Below are 21,522 nucleotides of genomic sequence, written 5' to 3'. Positions count from 1 at the left end.
ATAAACTAAAAAAATATAATTAAAATTCGAATAATTGTTAACTTTGTATTAGCTACAAATGAACATAAAGTGAAACAAAAATGAAACTAAAATTCAATTCTTTTCATTCTTAAATTTACGATACTGAAATAATAAAATCAAGTTGCCGAATTTTTTTATTATTACATATTCATTATTTATATAATGGCTAGAACGATATTTTGGGAAGAAAAAATTTCACCTCATTCAAAGTCGTAGTTTTACTATTAAATTCTTTAATGAGGGGGTAAATGTTACATCTGTAACTTTAAGGTGTAAGTGTTACCAACCCTATACTTTAAGGGTGAAAACAATATAAACATTGACTGGTCAATTCAAGATTAACAGGGGGTGGTGGTGATCATCAAGATAGCATTAATTAGTAGAGGGGTTAGGTGAAAAATTAAAATTGCTCTCTTGACCGGTTTGTTGTAGGCTTGTAGCTCTCGGAATCTCCACCTAAAAAAGGATTTCACAATTGAATATTCTCCCGTCACTGTAGCATGTGGTTTCCTTTTACGAGTCGAGTAAAATGGCTTATACTATGTAATTTTAAACTGTAGATCTGTATAATTAACTATTTATTAAACATACATACACATAAGTGTTTGTTATTATGTGTAATCAATAGTGTATAAATAAAAAGTGTATTTCACCAGGTGTAGATTCTACGAGAAGGAGTAAAACTAAAATTTTCAAATTGATTAAAGAAAAAGAGAAAAAGGGCAATAGACAACAGTTAAGTAAGGGCAAATCACGGCCACCTTCATTCGATAATTAGAACCACTTTCCTTAACTATCAATTGTCTTGTGAAAAAAAAAATTAGTATGTAAATTTGACACTGTAAGATTGGATGTATAAAAAATGCATAGTTGTCCAAACAAGAGGGATTTTAATATGCTGTTTAAAAAAAAAAGAAGAAAAGGCGTAAAAAAATCAGAGCCGCACAGAGAGAGTTCTTGGCCCCTGAGTAACTGGGACTTTGTTTAAAAAACACGCGCCGGCGGCGGCTAATATATATAATAATAATAATAATACTATTTATATAAGTGTCCGCCAACTAGCTTTGTTACATGTTCAAAAGTCTAACATGGCGGGTTATATTTTGAAGTCAATGCCTATTGCCTATATAACACCCACTAGCTAAAATCTTTTTATTATTCTCTCTATAAAACTTTTTTGTTCAATTCACCATTTTTCTTTTCTGTCAAATTACATTCACCCATATATGGGGGCGGGCAACAAGATGATGATGATGAATAGATTGAGCATGATTTCGCTGCTGCTTCTTCTTACGGTGAGCCATCAAGCTTACAGCCGTTCGATTAATAACGGGGTAGATGAATCTGAGGGTGTGGATTATTGGAAGAGCAAGGGAGCATCATCTTTTCTTGAATGGAAATTATCTGCTACGACGGAGACTTGTGAGCCCATATATGGGTTCTTGCCATGCTCGACCAATGTTTGGGGGCTTCTGTTTCTGATTGTTGTGTACGAGATCTTGCTTTCAACCGGAGGGAAATTTGTCGGAATCGGGTCGAACCTTTTCTTCCAGATTACCGGACCCGGTATTTTCGGAGCCAGCTTGTTTCAGCTCCTCGGTGTTTTCCCACAGATTGTCTTGGTTCTTGGTCAGTACTATATATATATATATATATATATATATATATATATATATATATATATATACTTTTTAATTCTCACTTGCCTTCCATATTTGATTCAGTTTTTCTTTTTTCTACTTGTTTTTTTTTAATTATTATTTACATGCTGATTTTGTGGTTCATTATTTGCCAAAAAAATAATAAAAAAAATTACTTGTCAAGACGACTGGGGTTACTTTAGTGATCAGTGTCAGATGTGTTGAACATATATATATACATACATACGTGTCTGAAAAACCCAATCTGGCAATCTTCCTTATTGGTTGTCTTCCACTAGCTAGCATTGCTAAATAAATAATAAATAAAAAATCAAAAAAAGAGTCAAGAAAATAAGAGTATTTTGAGAAAAGTTGTAGCCACGCGATTTTAGGTGGGTGTAGAACAAACGGCAGTTGTCAACAAGGATAAGATATCATAACCACAAATTTCCAAAAAAACCACTTGATAACTTTTAAATCATAGAATATCCCACTTGAATATGACGTATGGAGGAAAATTCCCCTGTTTATCCATGTTAATAATACAAATTTACAATTACATCACTAAATTATGAATTTTCTTACACGTTCACTCTTACGGTGGTGTCATATTATTTAAAGAAAGATCCTCACATTTCACTTCAATTATGACTCTTTTGAATGATTCAGTATCATCACTTTCGGGAACAACCGAAGCTGCTCAACAACGAGCCACGCTCGGTATGGGATTAGTTGCCGGAACCACAGTTATGCTTCTGACGCTAATATGGGGGATTTCAGTTATCCTAGGAAGTTACGATCTCTCCGAGGCTATTACAGTCGATGATTCCGGAAACCAAAAAGACACTCCGAAAGGTGCTGCTAAATGCTAATCAATATTTTTTTCCATTAAAAATTAATCTTATTTTAGTAACACATGAAATAATGTGTATCTAACAAATTCGTCGCCCCTCGTTAATTAAGCAGGTCATGGAGTCGTTACCGATGTTGAAACGAGCTACACCGCTCGTATAATGTTGATAACATTGATTCCATTTGTCATACTCTTGTTCGCGAAAGTTTTCAATTCACCGTTGGGGAAAAGAGTCGTTATTCTAATTGCTTTAATCGTCACCGTTTCTTTGCTTTTGGCTTTCATCACCTATCAGGTCAATAACAAGTGTACTTACTTACTCCATTTCTCGTAAAAAATAATTAGTGTTACGAAGAAATTTCTACAGTCTTTAATATGTTTTATATGTTCACCGTTGTACAGATATTCCGACCGTGGATTCAAAACCGGAGATTTGAATATTTAATGAATAAATATGCCAAAGACAAACTCCTCAGACTCTTGTCCAGAAACGGCAAGCCCGATACTAGCAAAATCGAAGGGTGAGTTCGATAAATATAATATCATTTCTTAAGAAGCCGAAATTATATTCTCGTGATTCTTGATGGATTTTCTTTCTTCGCGTAATTTTACAGGCTGTTCAGTAAAATCGACAAGAACGGAAATGCAGCTGTATCGCCAGCAGAACTGAGAGTTTTGCTCTTGGGGGTAAAAATGGATGACGAAGATTTAGGCACTGACAGAGATGTCGAAAACATCTTGGCATCTTTCGATGTATCGGGTGACGGACTTATCCAAAAGGACGAATTCATCAGAGGCATGACAGAATTAGTTACCGGACTTTCCGATCAAACTCCAAGTCGCCTCAAATTGACCGGTAGCAACGTTTCTCCGAACGACAACGAATCGATGCAGGGATTGTTGGCTAACAGCCATAAATTCAGCCCGAGCGTAATCAAAAGGACTGCTAATTCTTGGTTGAATTATTTGAGGGCCGGTCTTTTTGTGGCGATTGGGACGGTGATGCTTTGTGCACTTGCCGAGCCTTTGATAAAAAGTGTCGTGGCTTTCGCTCAAGCTGCAAATTTGTCGTCATTCTCCGTCTCGTATTTGGCCATACCTTTCGCTATGAACTACGGAGTTGCGGTTGCTTCTATTGCTTCGTCCAGACAAAGGACACAAAAATCCATTTCTTTGACACTTTCTGCGGTACGTAAATATGTTCCCTCTTCGTTGTTACAAGTACTATCATAGTGTGTATACAGTAGAACGTCGATAAATTAATAACCTCACTTAAATAACCATTGCTCTTAGTCCCGACTCGCTGACAACGTGCTAAATTATTAATTCAATAATTTAATATTTCGCTAAATTTAATTTTTTTTTTCTTCTTTCTGTTGAACAGCTGTACAGTGGGGTGTACATGAACAATATTATCGGTCTGATAGTGTTTTTAGCGCCGGTTTTCGCGAGAAATTTGGAAGCAGATGTGTTTGCACAAGTTGCGGTGGTTTTGGTGATTTGCATATTCATGACTTTGCTTACGAGTCTACGGACGACATTCCCTCGTTGGTTGGGTTGCGTCGTGCTTCTGTTGTACCCGATTTCTCTGGCGGTAGTTTATTTGCTTACTTCTGTTCTTGGGTTGCCTTAAGAAGGGCCACAAGTAAAGATATATTTTTCATTCAGTACAAGGAGAAAAATTTGTTAAACATTGTTTTGTATTATATTTCTTTTCGCTAGCCTTTTAATATTTTTTGTGTGCAAAAGAATTAACGATATTCTCTATTATGAAAGGTATCTTACCTAGATTTTTCGTACAATTAAGTCGACTACCTACACATATTAAGCGAGCAACCAAGCACTAAAATAATGAGTTAGTGGATTAATGATATAAAATAAATAATCAACCACTATTCGATTATTAATAACCACTTAACCAAAGATCTAAATTAAATCGTAAGAAAGTTAAAACATATGAACTAATTCGTCAACTACTTTCGCTAAACTCTATCTAATTTTATGTCAAGTGTACGAGAAATTGATGCTTCTTTTCAGTCTTAAGTCTTTGATTTTTCTTAATGAATAATGAAAAATATCTGTTTAAACTTAGCAACACAAACAAAACCATCCCAAGAAAACTGTGTTCTCCTAATAATAGAATCTTGGTCAACTTCATTTTATTAACTAAATCAGCACGTGATTATTTGCTGCATATGCAGACAAAATTTAGTTCATTAAAATCTGAAGTGACATCAAATTCATGAACCTCAAAACATTAAATAAACATTTTTTTAAATTCTAGTTCTTCCACCTGGATTTTGATTATAAAACACTGTTTCTTGCACTCCTATGGTTTGACTATTTGTATGATAGAATGACCAACAATATAAAAATGTCCAAAAAAGACTAATTCACCCTTCTTAATTTCTTAATTAACTCCAATAAATAATCATCGTCAAGAGCAAAACACTATTGATGTAAGGTCATGACGTAAGCGGCTGCGGGTTGACCGGCGGCGCTAAATTATATATACAGGTCGGAAAGTTCTTAGAGACAGATTGAAATAAAACAAATATTATTTTAATCCAAATTCCATGTTATGCACAACCTGTATTTAGTCAATAAAACAATGCCTCCATTTTCAATCATTCAAACATTAACAACTCCTATAAAGTATATATAATTCATTAAGCAAGTTGTTTAATCAATATTATTTATCCAATTCCCTTCTTTTTTTTAAATACATCTGGATCCAAATCAAGTATTACCTGCTTCTTCTGCTTCATGTTTCTCCATCCATCAATGGCTGCAGTTGCCGTTTCTTCTCGCGTGGTTCTGCTCGTCTTTTTTATCAGCGTAGTTCACGGTCGAATCCTGACCCTTCATTCGTCTGATGATCATTTGATATCAGATGGAGTTGACCGTCTGGTCGAGAACCAATCATCCTCCTCCGTTGATCTTTCGGCCACGAGCACATGCGATCACCAGTACGGTTTTCTTCCATGTTCGGAAAATGCAGCCGGTTATATTTTCCAGATTATGGTGTATCAAGGACTGCTGATATTCGGAGAAAAGCAGATAGGGAAAGGGAGCAAAGTTCTGTTTCATATTATTGGAGCCGGAAAATTCGGTGGCATCATTTTTCGTATTCTTATGGCTCTTCCGTCCATGATGCTCATGATCGGTACGTATTTTCTCATCATTAAAAAACAAAAACAAAAAAAGACAATATTAACCTTAACAAAGATTTATGTTTCTTAATGTAGTGTCTGGAGTTTTCAGTAGCAAAGAGAATGCACAAAACCAAGTCTCACTTGGAGTAGGTATTTACGCGGGAATCACGGTTTTTAGTCTTACGGTGCAATGGGGTATATGCGTAATAGTCGGAAGAAGAGACTTGAAAGAGAAACCGAACGAGTGTGATGAAATCCCTCATACAAATTGTCTGCCTGCAAGAGAAAAAATCAGTATCTTGAAAGGTTCGGAATTTCGCATACAAATTACGATGGCCTGTTTTGCATGTAAAATATTATCGTACGAGGTAACAATTTTTTTTTTTTTTTTGCCCTTTTACTGCAGACACCGGTGTTGCAATTGATCCAGAGACTCGTCAAACAGCTGGGATCGTGCTGCTATCTTTGATTCCTTACGTCATCGTGCAGATAGTTGATATATTCCAAACTTCGTCCGGAAATCATTTCATAACTTTGATATCGCTCGTTTTTTCAACGTTATCTCTGTTATCGTATTTCCTCTATCAGGTTGAATTAATATCGAGAATTACTGAACAAAAAAAAAATCCTACATTTTTATTGCATGATTTTGACGCCCAACTAATGCTGTTAAATTTACCTTGTTTTCTTCGTCAGATTTTGAATCCTTGGATTCAAGAAAGAAGTTTAGACTACTCGAGGTATGAAATGCTGCGTACGGGATTTTTGAAGCACGTGCAACGACAGGGACAACTTGTGAATGAAGATGGGAAACTCAATACTAATGTCGTCGAAAAGTAATGTTACAGAAACCTTAGATTTATATGTACTACCGTATTGTATGAACGAAGGCTCATGTATATATTTGCTATATTTTTGGCAGATTATTTGCTGACACGGATAAAGATGCAGACAAGTGTATTACCAAGGATGAAATGGAAAAATTGGTGGTTGACGTCCTTAATACAGGGCAGGTGAAGATTGACGACAAATTTGCAGTTGCGGAAGTAATGAAAACATTCGACTTCGACGATGACACGAGTATCAGTGAGCAAGAATTCATCAAAGGATGCAAGAAATGGATCGATGAAACTAACCAGTCGTCTCGTCGTAGTGATTCAACTTCAAAACACGTTTATCATGAGGTTTGAGACGAACCCCTTCTTACATCTGCATGGTTTCTCGAAAATTAGACCGTCTTAAAAAATCTTGGTTTTCTTTCATTTTTGTCAGGTCTTACAGCTATTCAAAGAGAAGAAAGAAAACGATCCCCGCGAGATGGACAAAATAATGTCGAAGATTTTGAAGCATGCCGAAACCCAACTACTGAAATCGGAATCGCTTATCACGCCTGATGGAAAGCCAGACATCGAGCGTATTCAGAGGTTAAAATAAAAAAGAAATAAAAATAAATAAAAATAAAAAAGAAATCGCGTGTTTGCTTCGTTAGTTTCTTACCTGACAGTCTCTGTGTTTCTCTTCTTGCAGTCTTTTCAAGCAGTTTGACACTGATGGAAACAAATCAATATCAGCATCCGAACTGGAGCAGCTCATAAGTACTGTCAAATTCGGAGAATTTAAACCAAAACGTGAGGATATAATAAAGGAGCTTTTCAACGATTTTGACAAGGATGATAATAATTCAATCGACGAACGAGAATTCGTCGAGGGAGTTAAGAAATGGCTGAATAAGGCCATTCATGTTGCAAATACACCAGACAAGACAAGAAGTATAGACGAATTCGACCAGGTAAGCTAAGCACCACTTGTAATAATAACAATTCTGTATCTCACTTTTAATCTCTCAAATGACAAATCATTGTACTCGTTTTTAACTCGCAGATCGTGTGGAAAAAAGCAGTGCACAACAACGGGGCTCTTATCGTATCTATATTTCAAGTCGTGTTTGGCATTGGTATATTGACCTTCCTAGGTGGACCTCTCATGGGTAGCATTCTACAGCTGTCGTACGCCATGGGATTACCGTCTTTCGGCATCTCGTTCGTAATAGTACCATTAGCCATGAATGCAAGAGCAGCACTAACAGCGTTCTTGCCCGCCAGTCAAAAGAGCGAAAGAAGTGCTTCTTTGACATTCTCAGAGGTATACATATATACATATCTATATCTATTTATCTCTCTGTACCTAATGGATGGTTTTAACTCGTTATCACTTGTGTTCGCAGATATACGGAGGAGTCATTATGAACAACATAGCGGGATTGACAACGTTGTTGGCAATCGTATACGCAAAAGACCTGACATGGGATTTTTCAGCTGAAGTACTCACGATTTTGGTTGTCTGTGCCATAATCGGCTATCTGTCATACTCGTCACCGACTTATCCACTATGGACTTCGATAGTAGCATTCTTTCTATACCCTTTCTCGATGGGACTGTGTTATTTTGTTCAGGTTTACTTAAGTTGGAACTAACCCCTGTATTTCGTTTCTTCCATTTCCATCGAACTAGAAACTCGAGGCTTATTCTTTCTTTCTTTTTTTCCGTTTTTCAAACACTTGTAAACAAGCACAAAACTTTCTGTCGTAATCAATATGAAACACTGCCAATCAATACCACAAATTTACCAAATCGAGAGTATTAATTAGTACATCATAAATACAAATCGCCATACATACAATAGCAAAAATTGAGCTTTCATGCATTCGAGTAGCAAAAGAGTTACTAATAAACATGATAAATGAAACAGTAGGATAGCCGTACTCAGTGGCGACTTCTTGCCCAGAATTTAGGCATGTGCGTTTCAAAAGCAGGGGGTCGTTGATAAACAACTGAAGCGGCGTTGATTAAAATTGCAGCAGTCAGAGCCCATATAACATAGGACTTATTCTCCGATTGGTAATCGAAGAAATGAAGCGAATATTTATAACCCATCCATTCGCTCTTCTCTTCTCTCTGATTTTCACTCTGAGAATGCCGATAAACGATAATTTTAGCAGTGCAAATTGCAAAAACAGAGAAAGGGAAAAAAAAAAAACACAACAAACCTTGAGAAACATTTCTAAAGGAGCATCAAACACCGATTCCACCTCGGACGCATTTGCGACCGGGTTAAAGTTACTGATGTCCCAAATTATTCCAATAACTGGAAATACAGTAATATTCCTCTGCACAGAAACTGAGAATTCAAGAACTCAGATTGCAAAATCAATTGAAACTGAAAAATTAGCAGAAAAATTCCAAAAAAAAGAAAAAAATTCAATTACCTTAGTGTAATATGGCTCAAGAATAGTTACAACCTCCACAATTGAAGGGTCCAATCCAATTTCTTCGTTAGCCTCTCTCAAAGCTGTGTCGGCATCATTTTCATCGCCCTCTTCCCACTTCCCTCCTGGCAAAGCAACGTCCCCTGAAATTTTATAAAAAAATAAATAAAAAAGAAAACACAATTTTTTTCTTCATTAATGTTGTTTACATAACTGTAATTAAAGTTTTAAGACAACAATCTTAGCAGTAGAACACGTTACCAGAATGAGAGGACATAGTCGACGATCTTTTGGTCAGAATCACGCGAAGATCGCCGCTTTGGCCTTCAAACAAGCAGATCAAAACCGCAGCTCTATCGGAACCGACTCCTTGCGGAAATAATCCGCCGCCGGAATTTTGAATGTCTGAATCTTTATCGGAAACATCGGAGGTGTGATTGGATTTGTAAAGCCGGAGTCTTTGAGCTAGTTCAACGAGGGTTTCTGATCTCTCCGAACGATTAGGACACATAATTGCTATTAGGGTTCAGCCAAACTTAAATCAGTTTAGGGGAGGATTAGAGGAAGAAGGAGAGTATAGAGAGAGAGATCAATTCAATTTTTCTTTTTCTTTTTTTTTTCCTTTTTTTATATATATATGTAATAGAGATCAATTCACTTGGCGGTAAAAAAAATTCTTACACGTAACACTTTTCCTGCTACTGCCAAGCTGGGCCTTCACAGTGATTAAATTGGCCCATTTTGTGGCAAGTGTTCAATTTATTTATTCTAATTGGTTGTGTACTTGACCCGTTTTATGTATTGGGCCGATTTCTTCTTATAGTTTCTAGGGTAAACTACGACTGCACCCCTAAGATAAGGTCAAATTAGGAAAAACTTGGATAATTACATTCACCCTTCTTTATTATGAAGCTTTTTACACGTCCACTCTTATGGTGTTAAATTCAACAGCATCTTCTATATTCTGTGGAATATTCTTTAGTTTGTACTCGTTTTTGTACAAAAATGTAGTTTTTGATGCACCACAATTTGATATTTACAAGTCAAGAGATACATCTTATAATCATCTTGTTTTAAAATGTGGAGTTCGAATGGGGGTAAAACGGATACAAACTGGAGAATATTCCATTAAATTTGACACCGTAAGAATGAACATGAAAAAAGATTCATAATTGAGGGAGTAATTGTAATTATCCAACGTGGAGATTTTTTTTGTAATTTGATGGCCGTAATTTACCCTAGTTTCTAATCCCACAGATAATGAAAAAAAAACGATATATTTCCATTAAAAAACTCATGTGATCTCCTTAGGGCTCGTTCGGTTACCGCTATAAGATTCTACTGACTAAATAGTCGGGGCTAATAGCATGTCCGGTTGGTAAGATTCACACATTTTCAAATTCGCTACTAAATTCAAAGCCACTATTAAATGCTACTATTTCATTAAATTAGTAGCACCCCTCCCCCTGAGATTAATTTAATAGGGCTGACTAAAAAGGAAAAATACAATTTTATCCTTAAAATTATATTTTATTATTGTAAACTAAGTGGTTTTATAGACAATTCATATGTAATAACTAATTATAACAAATTTAATAGAAAATATAATCTAAGAAACCGTACATGCTACTACCTAAATAATTAATTAGTCAGTAGGGAGTTAATCCAATCTCATGTAATCCAATCTAATCCAATATATGTAAACGAACGAGCCCTATAAATATAAATTATTGAGCATGGAAGAAATTAGACAGTTGTGACAATTTTTTTTTATTATTATTGTATAAAGTTAATATTGACAAATTAAATAATATGGAAAATAAAATCAAGGCATGAAATTGTTATCTTTGAGGACAGCAGTACTAGGGACTTTGAATTTGGGGTTTTGCTCAAGAAAAGCAGGTGGCTTCTGATAAACAATTGAAGCTGCTCTGATCAAAATTCCGGCAGTTAAACCCCAGATCACGTATTCTTTGTCCTCCATTTCGTAGTCGAAGAAGTGGATCACATACTTATCTCCCATCCACTCTCTCTCTTCCCATCTTCGATTTTCATCCTTCAAAAATTCAAAAATAAAAACAATTTAAGTATACCGAGAAAAATAAACGAAATCAAAACTTGAGAAACAAAACTACCTTGAGAAACATTTCCAAGGGGGCATCAAATATCGATTCGACTTCGTCGGGATTCGGACAAGGCTTAAAGTCTTTCTTGTTCGAAAGTATGCCAATAACAGGAATCACCCTCAGAAGATGCTGCATTTATATACATTTTAGACCATTCTTTCAAATATATTAGCTTCTTAACTAACTCGACAAAGTCGAGTCGAGTAATCAACAAATTACATGCGGAAGAGAAAACAGAGCAAATAAGCACAAAAAAACTTCTTCGTCTATCTTCATAAGCAAACCGCAATTCCACTCTTATTTAATTAACTATTTTCCCAGTTAATTTTCCAAACTTCTGAATCCGGGATTTTGCTACATACCTCAAATACTAGAATTGATCATTAATAATTAGCATTTCGAAAAAGCATAGACAACATAATACCAGAAATTAATCGAGCTTTCAAGAAGCATACGATAACAGAAGCACTAATCGAAAATCAAGAATTGCTTGGATAAAAACAACTCAATCGACCCAAATCGCCACATAACATAAATGAGCATTTTTAGTACATAAGTCTTTCCAAAGGTAAGAATTCGGGCTATATCCGAAAATATACGCACCTTCGACAAGAAGGGTTCGAGGCAAGTTACGACATTTACGAGTGAAGGATCCAACCCGATCTCCTCCTTTGCTTCTCTTGTTGCTGTTTCAGCATCATTTGCATCTGTCTCCTCTGCTTTCCCACCAGGCAATGAAACTTCACCTGTCTTAAAAAAACAGCTTCATTACAAAAACCCCACTAATTTAATCCACATAAAAAAAGAAACTACATTTACAGAAAAAATTAGGTCAAATTTGTAAAGACGAAAAAAAGGGGATCACACCGAATTAATCTAGAATTTAAGAAAATGCAATTAGGGAAAAAACAAACCGGAATGAGTAGAGAGAAATGAAGATCTCTTGGTGAGAATAACTCTGAATTCTCCACCATCCCCTTCGAAAAGGCAGACGAGAACCGCAGCTCTTTTGGGTTTGAACCGGTCAGCCGGTTCATGGGCAACCGGAGTTGCAGATTCGGCGAAGCCCACTTGCGAAACAACTTTCCCCGCACTCTCCTCGATCCTTTTACCCTCCTCCTCATCGTCGTCGTTAGATGGCGGCGGGGGTTTGTAGAGGCGGAGTTGTTGGGCGAGGGTTATGAGTTTTCTGGAAAGACCAAAATCGTTGACCGAGGAAGATTCCATGATGATGAGTCTAGAGAGAGAATGGGGGATTGAAGATGGCGATGATGACGAGATTAGGGATGAAATTAAGGATGATGATGTTCGTCTGAGTAATGGGAGCATGTGTACTGATGATGAGGTGTGGTAGTTTATAGACTGCTGCATAATATATTTGATTATTTTTCAGAGTGGGGATTTGAAATCTTGAAATTGGTTAACGAACATCAATTAATCTGTTCCCCATTGAAATCGGTTGTTTGTAATTGTGCCTGTTACTTTGGTTTCTCAATTTTATGTAATAAATAATATAATTGTAAAAATAAATAAACATTCAAGAAAATGAAATTGAAGACATGAAATAGAACATAATTTGTATTAATTACAAAATATGTTCGTAAAATTATATTAAATATATTTTGAAAAACAACTGAAACATTCGTGACTAAAACCGGATTAGAAATCCAAATTTTATATCGAATTCCGGTTCCGATTTCCACCACTAATATACAGTAGGGGCTTTTTTGGTTGGATGGATTAGGGGTGATTGACAAAACAGTCACTCGTAATCAGACGTTTGGTCTGTAAGATAAAAACCCGGTACTGATTAAAGCCCGGTACCAAATCATGGAAATGAGTGATAATTTGTCCCACCCCAAGAGGTGTGATTGTGTAATCAGATCAAAAGGAAAAAATGAAATTACCAAAAGGGCTGAGTATATCTAATATTTACCCCTGGAAACAAAACCACCATCAGCTTCCGATCTGTCATAGTAGCTCCACCTGATTAAATCTCCAAGAAAATTCAAAAGCTGATATTATAAATAAAAAGTTAAGCATCTCCTCCACCCAACCCCTTCTCAAATCTTAAATTAATTATTAAAAAAAAAAAGTGTTATGAAATGGAGAAATTTATACAGATACACTCACACACACACACACAAGATTTGTCGACTTCACAAAACCCAACCGAATAGAATTTTCCACCATGGGGGGTTGCATTTGCTCGAAGCAGAAATGGAGCACCCAATTCGGCAACCCGCTTGGCATTGCGAAATGATTTGGACTTTACTGTTCTCATACGCGGTGGTCCAGGCGCGTGGGTTTCTTTTAATCCGAGTATGTACTCATCGGAAAACTGGTCGTCTGAGTAGGTAGAAGAGAAATTCGATGGGGGAAGGGGATTAGGGTAGCTGGGGTGGAGTAGTCCTCGGCGTTTGGTGGCAGTGGTGGTGGCAGCGCCCGTTGAGAGATATGGTTTACCCTCTTTTGATTTCGACAAGAGTTTCTGAAAAATGAAATCGATTAGAAGGAAGTACATAGGTAAGGACAATTCTGTAATTTCCCACATTATTTATCTAAATGATGCAACTCAAACGTCATATACATATTTTCTTAGCTGGTCATTCCTACAAACCAAACCGAAAATTTTAGTTACTATATAATCATGAACAGTGTATAATTATATAATCCTAAAAAAATTATCTATCCCATACTTCAAACCAAAAGAGCCCTAGTAGTAGTAAATTAACAAGGCATTTCAAGTTTCAACCAACATATATGTTTGGGCTGCATGCAACGATGTAGAAGCCCAAAAGTGTGGGCCTGTGTGTAAATACAATTGCACCTTTCAAATATTTTATTTATCATATGTATATATGTTGGCGGCCCATGCAATTGGAAGATTTTCTAGCAGCCAGACTCTGCTAATCAGTGATTTGTTCGACCCTATACCAGGTGATAAACACTGGGTGGGTCTTCTGCTGCCACGTGTTTCTTTTTTGTATTTTATAATATATTTCCCGCTAGAGTTTACCTTTAGGACTTTTAGAAAAATAAAAAAAGGGATACGTGGCAGCAGAAGACCCACCGAGTGTTTATCACCGGGTCTAGGATTGAAAGAGCCGCTTATCAGTAATTATAATCATTAAATTATGTTATGTTAAGTAAATGTTTATACACACACATTTACAAGAAAACTCTCTCTCTCTCTCTCTCTCTCTCTCCCCTGTAGTTGGGATTATTATTGATTGTAGTTGGATATAAAGTGATGGGGATAGGCCCAATAAAAAAAAAACACCACAAAAAGTGAGGGCATGAGATTTCAAAGTTAAAATCATACCTAAGTGGGGCTCCACCACCCCCCACCCACCCGGCCAATAATACCTGTTACGGTTATTTATTTTTATTTTTTTAAAATGAATCTTTTTAACCAGTGAGTGTGCGTACCATTGTACATTTGAATTATCAGTATGATCATGTTACTTGGTTACAGATCAACAGTGCTATAATTGGCTGGTATACCCCTAGTACGTATTAATGTGCATTATTGATAATTGACAGGACATACATAATATGTACATATAGACACACTTGTGATAGACCTATCATGTTTGTTTTCTGCTATATATTACTATATATGATTCCTTTTACCTATTTTATTTACAATGCATGTCATCATAATTATATAATATATCTAAATTAATTAAATAATGATGAAATATATAAATTTTTTAAGAATAGTCTTTCATGAGAGAATGGGGTAATTGGCACTTTGCACCCTTGAATTACATGTTATTGGCACTTTGCACCCTTAAATTGAAAAAATGGCAGAATGCACCCTCCAATTGCAATTTATTTGGCACATTGCACCCTCATTCACCTTTTAGCTATAAAACTGACCGGTTACCTGTTTGTGGAATTTGAAGAGGTGCATATTTGGTTTTTTTTTTTTTTTTTTCAGAAATTAAAAAATGGTTCATCATCTAATAATTTGATTCATAATTTTACACATGTTCTCCATTTTCTTTCCTTAACCCTTTAATTTTCTCCCGGCAATTTTGTTAATCGCGCTATGTTTCCACTCTTGCAAAAACTCTATTCCGAATTAAAGAAAAATCCAAACTGCTTCAACTATGTAAGTAACTCGTTGTTCAAGTTGGAGGAAAGCAGTCTGAAATTTGAAATATTGAGTGGGAGTGTTTAATAACGTGAGGTTGCGTTTGAGAAGGAGAAGGCTACGGCCACGTTCAATCGCCTTCGTGGAAATGGAGTCGCCAAGTTGTGGTGGGTTTGCGGAGTTTTGGTGGTGTTAGAGCTGACTTCATGGTCCCCGGCCCTCCTTCCGGCGGGTTTTATTTTGAGTTCTCCCGTTATGCCTTCAACCACCACTTTGTGTTCTGTTTGGCAACTCCATCATCATGTTGTTGTTTGTGCTATGCCGCCAAAACAACGCCAACCTCTCCGTCGGCGTTGGCGGCGATTACATGAGATTTAGTGAGGCGGCTCATCGAAGAGAGCCTGTTTAGCTCCGCCGTTGGATATGGTAGGCGCGGCGGTGGCGATGATGAAAAGCAGATTGTGGTGCCCGCGGAGGAGGCGGAGGCGGTTTCTGAATCCAACGACGTGGCGACGGCCATAGAGAAGGCAACGAGGCAAGTAGAGAGGTTTCAGAGGACCTAGTGAATCGCGTTATTCTGGTGCGACCGCAGCCGGAACTTCGAAAATCCATGGTGTATGGCCCGTTAAACTGATCTACGTTTAGATTGGTTGCTCATTGATTGAATCTCTGTGCGCCTTCTACAATGGTGTTTTGCTCGTCAATTTGGAGATTATGTTTTTCACTTTTGGCGCCATTGAGAGTTACAGTCAGAGCCTCTTCTCCTCTATTTGTGTCTGCTTTATGTTTTGAAATAGACTATAAAATGAATAGCAAAGCTTCCCTCTTGCTTCTTTAATTTGGTTGTTGAATGTACTTTATTCTTCTTTAAATGATTTTACTGTCATGAAAAAAGGGTGATTGAATTGTGGATATGAGTAAAATGATAAGCCATTGTTATCAGATCATGAAAGATTTTTAAATTTCTGAAAAAAAAATAAAAGAAATACAAATATTCCACAAACCGGTAACCGGTCAACTTTGTAGCCAAAAGGTGAAGAGGGTGCAAAGTGCCAAATAAATTGCAATTGAAGGGTGCATTCTGCCATTTCTTCAATTTAAGGGTGCAAAGTGCCAATGATATGTAATTCAAGGGTGCAAAGTGCCAATTACCCTGAGAGAATGATATATATTCACATGCACGCATGCACTCTCTCTCTCTCTCTAGATCTCTCTCTTGCATTTCTCTCACAAAGGGACCCACTATTACAACTTTTTTCTTAAAACTGATCATATGATGGTGTGTGGTTCAATACTACACTTTAAGGTAAAAACTATAATCCTATGAAGTAATAAAATTACCATATGCTTTTCACAATATTTACTGAAAAACCCCTGTATATATCATCATGCTTGTGCTTTTATGGTAATTACTAATTAACTGCTCATGCAGTAGTCAACAGTCAATTATATATATATATATATATATAACCAGTGAATATAATTACCGAACAAGTACTGCATGCATTGCAGTTATGATCAGATTAAAGGTGATTAACAACTGCTCTTTCATCAAGACAGAAAAAAACAGTACTAATAAATAATATTGCTTAGGCATTAATTACTCATAATATTATATTAATGGGTTATTATGAGCTGTAATATAAATATATTGAGGGTGAGGGGTACCGAAATAAAAAAAGTTTTTGATGCCAAAAGTAATTATTTATAACTTATAAGCTAGATAGAAGCTATAAGTCGGAATCTAGGGAAAAGAAGATGGAAACCACCACACGCAATAAACACAATACTAATGCTTTTCAAGAATCTCCTCATCATCAACAAGATTTTAGCATCAGCTCCCTATCTGGTGGTGCTGGTGTACATACTCCAGATAGAATTATGCAAGTGGGTTTCACTTCAGCTTCCTCTTCCAGGAAGAGAAAAAAACCCGCCGCCGACGTAATCCAAGTCCGCAGCGGCGGCGGCGGAGGCAGAAAAGACAAGCACAGCAAAGTGTGCACGGCGAGTGGGACGACGAGGGACAGGCGGTTGAGGCTGTCGCCGAAGACCGCGATACAGTTCTACGATGTGCAGGATAGGCTGGGCTACGACAGGCCAAGTAAGGCCGTTGATTGGCTTATGAATGAGGCTAAATCCGCCATTGATGCACTGCTGCTTCACCCTCCTCCTCCTCCTCCGCCAGTACCGCTGCCGCCGCCTCATGATATATACGACAACCCCGTTTATAGTTTCGATTGCTTTCCGCCTTTGTCTTCTTCTTCTTGTTGTTGTTCTGAGTTTCAGGTTCTCCCCATTGTTGATGAAACTCCACAACAAGATTCGGTACTTGAACACATATATCATCATCACCAGGCATTTTACACGTGGAATCATAATAATTCAAGATCTCAAATTTCAGACAGAGAGACGATGTTTAGTACTCAAAGGGAACCCCTTCAGTCCATTCATAATTACCCTATAATTACTCCTACTTATTCTCCGCCATTTCCAGGTATTTTTAATAATCATTCCTCAAACTCAATTCAGGAGCTGCTCCATATGCCTACTAATTCTTTTCTGCATTTTCAAGATTAAGAACAAACTATTTTCTTTAATTATTTTCTGTTATGTTTTGATGCATGGTGTTGTTTTGATTGGATTTCTACGTTTTGTTTGTAATAAATAATAATAATCCGAGTGACCAGGATTAAGGTTTTCTTTATTTTATTTGATTTTGTTTGTAATTTGTAATAATTAAGATGAGCGTGAATAAGTACAATATTAATAATTTGATTAATTTGGTGGTTATTTATGAGATACATACATTAATTAAATAAGTTTACTTTGTTGAAGGGTACAATTTTTCCCAAAATAAAGTGAAGTCGTTTTCAATAATGGAAAGTCAAAAGCAGAATTAGATTTTCCTATATAAGTTTCAGTCATAATCCAAACTGTCTGTCTGGTCTTTCTTCAGTAATGTTACATTACTCTCATTTCAATTCTTTAATTCTTATCTCACGTGCTACCACTAATTAATAACTAATTTGGTAGCTATTTAAATCATTTATTTTATTTTATTTCATCTTCTCTCTCTTCAATCATCAACATACTCTCAAAGTAAAGCTTTTCATGCATGTGGTGGAAGATGAACAACATATATATATATATATATATATATATATATATATATATATATATATATATAGAGAGAGAGAGAGAGAGAGAGAGAGAGAGAGAGAGAGAGCATATATGTTAATAATAAATATAGCTTTTTAGGTTGATGAGTTGTCACTCACACTTGGACCCGACCAACCGGGTTACGGGTCTGGATTTTCCGACCCGTTAAACTCCGTCTCGATTCGATTCGGTACATAGTTTACCACGTCTAATGTGAAGAGCATAAGTTGGCAAAATTATTATGAATTAAGCAGAAAAAAAAGTGAGAGAAACACTTTATTATATACTATCAAATATCAAGTAATTAATAAAACCAACATTTAATATCCACAAACAATAAATACATAATCACATGCTTTAATTACATAACAAATCTGAAAACAATAATCCATCCTTTTTTCCGAAAACCGGATCGCTCAAGTAGATACTTCCTTTTCGTTCTTAGGTTGTTTCGCGTCACCTTTGGGGCTGACTCTGCGAGCAGCTATTTTCTCAGATCCTTCGTAAGATAGTTTTCGACCTTTTACGGCAATCTTTCCAGTAGGAGAGACTAGTTTGACTTTAGCAGCTGATTTGCATTTTGGCGAAATCATTTTTTTAATCGGCTTACCGATTTGCGCTTTCTTTGGACTTTCTTGCGCTGCAATTCGACTCTCCCAAGGCCTAGCAGCAATCCAACGGTCCATCCAGCTCCACCCCCAATTCGCTTTACTAATTTCGTGATTTCCCGATCCAAAACTCGGGTTCGAATTTGCCCTCCACTGCAGATATACATAAATATTAAGTAAAATCAAGAAACGGTACTAATTATTAATTTTTTTTTTTTTTTGTTGACGAACCTGATGAGAAAAGGCGTAAGCCATAGCTCGTTCCCTTCTCACGGAAGCTTCTTCTCTTTGATGTATTTTAGCAAGGGCTTGTCCGAATGTTTCGGAGCCACCACTCCACTCCACCTGTCGCAAATTTTCATTATTAAATAAAATTTAAGACAGCTTCATAATAAGAGATACACGTGTACTAAACCATCCATACAATGGAAAGGCATTTAGTGTAATAATTACCTCGAGGTCATGAAGTTTGGCTTCTAGCTTCAACTGACTCTCGAGTTTCTTCTGCCTAATACGGCCTTCAGTAACCATATGAACTCGGCGCTCTCTAATCTGGGACTGAGTTCTGCTCCACGAGTGGAGATGACTCAGTGTGGTCAACGCTTGTTTCTTGATAGAATCGCACTGCACCAGATTCTGTAGCCTCACAGTTCCTCTCATTCGACGGAATATTCCTCTCGCCTAAATCAGGATGTGGAAAATTACACAGTCAATTCTTGATTTTAGTTACACTTTTTTTTTTTTTGATCGAAAGAACAGAGCAACCATATGTAATATTGCAATAAATAATAATAATAGCAAGGAACATTATGTACCGAATAAGCCCGATACGCAGTCTGAATCGTAATAGCAGCAGCATCTTCTATAGAGGGTCGACGCCTGACCGCAGAAGCACCGTTGCTTAGTACAGCACACTCGTTCTCCGAGCAGAGTTCTTCTTTGTAGCCGTTTATGTTTGCAGGTGCCGAATATCTCTGCTTAATAACGAAAACAAGAATTAAAGAAACGAAAAAACGAAGATACGAAAGGCGGAGCATCCAGAGCTACAAACCTTCACTTTCTGTGATCTATCTCCCTTCACTTTCTTTTTGTTGATTATATTCTTAAACCAAACTCCTGACCCCATTCTGATTGCTCAATACGGGTGATTAGAATACCCTGCACAAGTCGTATACTATCACATAAAAATATCAAATACGAAACTTGCACGTACATCAGTCATCTATACAAAATACAATCCCCAGAATCGACGTTTCTATTTTCTTTATAATTTGACAGCTTTGGGTTCTGTATGATACTGATTGTTTTTCTACATGCAAGTATTTCTTGCAGCAGAACTCCAAATACGAATCTCGATAAACGAACAAAGTTAAATTTCACCTCGGAGAGAGGATTTCAACACGATTTTTCCGACATTTGGTTAAACAGTTAGCGATACAAATCAAGAACACGATTTAAACGAAATTAATTTGTTTTATCTTCAGTACAAAACCTATAGATTCACCAGCACACAATGGCTCACTGATCCAGGCACAAAACCAAATCAGAGAAACGAGCATTTTCCTATTCGAAAACTTCATCAAACTACGAGGCTATGGCAACTTCTCGAATTTTCAGGAAACTGGGATTTCGTAGATCCATAAGAAAGATGAGATTTTTATTGATAAAAACATCAACCCAAGTCTCAGGATAAGCCCCAAAATATAGATAAGACAACCCCCCTCGATTCTTACGGAATCATTAAAACCTTATCGACTCTGATAAAACATAATCAACAAAGACAAAAGATCATAACTCACTCCCCCTAAGTCAATCTGTAACTACAAAGCATGATGCAGGATTCAATTTAATCTAGTACCAAATGCTTCTCAACTCCAATCATACACATTAATCAAAAATCAAAATCAATGTCATCCACAAGATTTACATAAAAACCCCTGTAATTTCTTTCAAGAATTCTTGTTGTAATAAAAGGAAAACAAACAAACACATACCAGAGAGAAGAAGGCCCTCCAAAAATCAAGCAAAAGACAAGTGAAAGCAGTGATGGCAATTGAAGTGGGATAGAAGAGTTTGAGTGAAAGAGAAGAAATACACCAATGCATATATATATATATATATATATATATATATATATATATATATATATATATATATGTACAGACTTGAGGCAGAAGGGAAAAAAAAGGTAAGGAAAGAACAAAAGGTGGGTAGCTGCATTGATCGAAATCTGCCATGGCCCAGCGGCTGCTGACCTCTAAAAAAAAAAGAGTTGAACAAATTGATTCGAACCTGTCTAATTTGTCTTTGTTCGAACCCTAAAAAAATTAAATAATCTCTTACCACCTCAATCAGAGGGCTTAACCGACGAATCAAACGTCATAGTTTTATCCATGGAAGCATTATTGCTTATAGCGACACTATAACCAACCGTGACTACCTTTCAATTATCATTTTCTTGATTCTCCATTTTTAATTAAAAAATATTTAATTAAAAAAACATTCTTTATAAAAAAAAAAAAAACTCAACTTTGTTCTTTGAACAATTGGGGAAATATAATTGAGAGTGGATGGATATGGTAATAAATAATAA

The 21,522-nt window shown here is 36.4% G+C and overlaps 5 protein-coding genes and 1 long non-coding RNA gene across 9 annotated transcripts; 2 read left to right on the top strand and 4 right to left on the bottom strand.

Annotated features, from left to right (window-relative positions):
• Positions 1–1,041: 1,041 nt before the first annotated feature.
• LOC105969080 (sodium/calcium exchanger NCL1) lies at positions 1,042–4,262 on the top strand. The gene is made up of 6 exons (XM_012993811.2): positions 1,042–1,650; positions 2,331–2,516; positions 2,628–2,809; positions 2,917–3,035; positions 3,129–3,702; positions 3,899–4,262. Exons 1-6 carry the CDS (start codon positions 1,248–1,250, stop codon positions 4,145–4,147), a joined length of 1,713 nt encoding a protein of 570 aa, XP_012849265.2. The 5' UTR covers positions 1,042–1,247; the 3' UTR covers positions 4,148–4,262.
• Positions 4,263–5,239: 977 nt separating this feature from the next.
• On the bottom strand, positions 5,240–9,549 carry LOC105969068 (nudix hydrolase 15, mitochondrial). Of its 4 annotated transcripts, none has more exons than XR_016029022.1 (7): positions 9,196–9,549; positions 8,935–9,077; positions 8,716–8,835; positions 8,432–8,635; positions 7,167–7,267; positions 6,035–7,059; positions 5,240–5,945 (listed from the first exon to the last, which is right to left on the bottom strand). XR_016029022.1 is itself a non-coding variant. In XM_012993795.2 (4 exons), exons 1-4 carry the CDS (start codon positions 9,443–9,445, stop codon positions 8,432–8,434), a joined length of 717 nt encoding a protein of 238 aa, XP_012849249.2. In that variant the 5' UTR covers positions 9,446–9,549; the 3' UTR covers positions 8,291–8,431. The 4 variants fall into 4 exon arrangements, 1 of the variants encoding a protein (XP_012849249.2); XR_016029023.1 differs by having other exon boundaries at positions 6,035–7,063; positions 7,173–7,267; XR_016029024.1 differs by having other exon boundaries at positions 6,035–7,063; positions 7,173–7,216.
• Positions 5,281–8,299, top strand: LOC105968379 (sodium/calcium exchanger NCL). Its single transcript, XM_088811550.1, has 9 exons — positions 5,281–5,680; positions 5,763–5,975; positions 6,076–6,257; positions 6,366–6,505; positions 6,592–6,853; positions 6,942–7,093; positions 7,197–7,458; positions 7,551–7,811; positions 7,894–8,299. The coding sequence occupies exons 1-9, from the start codon at positions 5,281–5,283 to the stop codon at positions 8,140–8,142; spliced, it is 2,121 nt and encodes a 706-aa protein (XP_088667676.1). The 3' UTR covers positions 8,143–8,299.
• Positions 9,550–10,688: 1,139 nt separating the features above from the next.
• Positions 10,689–12,765, bottom strand: LOC105968461 (nudix hydrolase 15, mitochondrial). Its single transcript, XM_012993094.2, has 4 exons — positions 11,975–12,765; positions 11,664–11,806; positions 11,070–11,189; positions 10,689–10,990 (listed from the first exon to the last, which is right to left on the bottom strand). The coding sequence occupies exons 1-4, from the start codon at positions 12,429–12,431 to the stop codon at positions 10,760–10,762; spliced, it is 951 nt and encodes a 316-aa protein (XP_012848548.2). The 5' UTR covers positions 12,432–12,765; the 3' UTR covers positions 10,689–10,759.
• A 13-nt stretch (positions 12,766–12,778) lies between these two features.
• LOC148766012 (uncharacterized) lies at positions 12,779–13,356 on the bottom strand. Its single transcript, XR_016029140.1, has 3 exons — positions 13,251–13,356; positions 12,968–13,056; positions 12,779–12,845 (listed from the first exon to the last, which is right to left on the bottom strand). It is a non-coding gene; the product is annotated as an uncharacterized LOC148766012 (long non-coding RNA).
• Positions 13,357–18,584: 5,228 nt separating this feature from the next.
• LOC105968446 (protein IQ-DOMAIN 9) lies at positions 18,585–21,061 on the bottom strand. Its single transcript, XM_012993080.2, has 6 exons — positions 20,924–21,061; positions 19,981–20,087; positions 19,745–19,903; positions 19,383–19,610; positions 19,161–19,274; positions 18,585–19,082 (listed from the first exon to the last, which is right to left on the bottom strand). Exons 2-6 carry the CDS (start codon positions 20,053–20,055, stop codon positions 18,738–18,740), a joined length of 921 nt encoding a protein of 306 aa, XP_012848534.1. The 5' UTR covers positions 20,056–20,087; positions 20,924–21,061; the 3' UTR covers positions 18,585–18,737.
• Between the last annotated feature and the right edge of the window lie 461 nt (positions 21,062–21,522).

The sequence above is a fragment of the Erythranthe guttata genome, chromosome 13, assembly GCF_056151865.1.
Source record: "Erythranthe guttata isolate IM_541 chromosome 13, IM_541, whole genome shotgun sequence".
NCBI lineage: Eukaryota > Viridiplantae > Streptophyta > Magnoliopsida > Lamiales > Phrymaceae > Erythranthe > Erythranthe guttata.
Note: the sequence above shows the minus strand (reverse complement) of the source record. Positions and strands in the feature narration are given on the sequence as shown.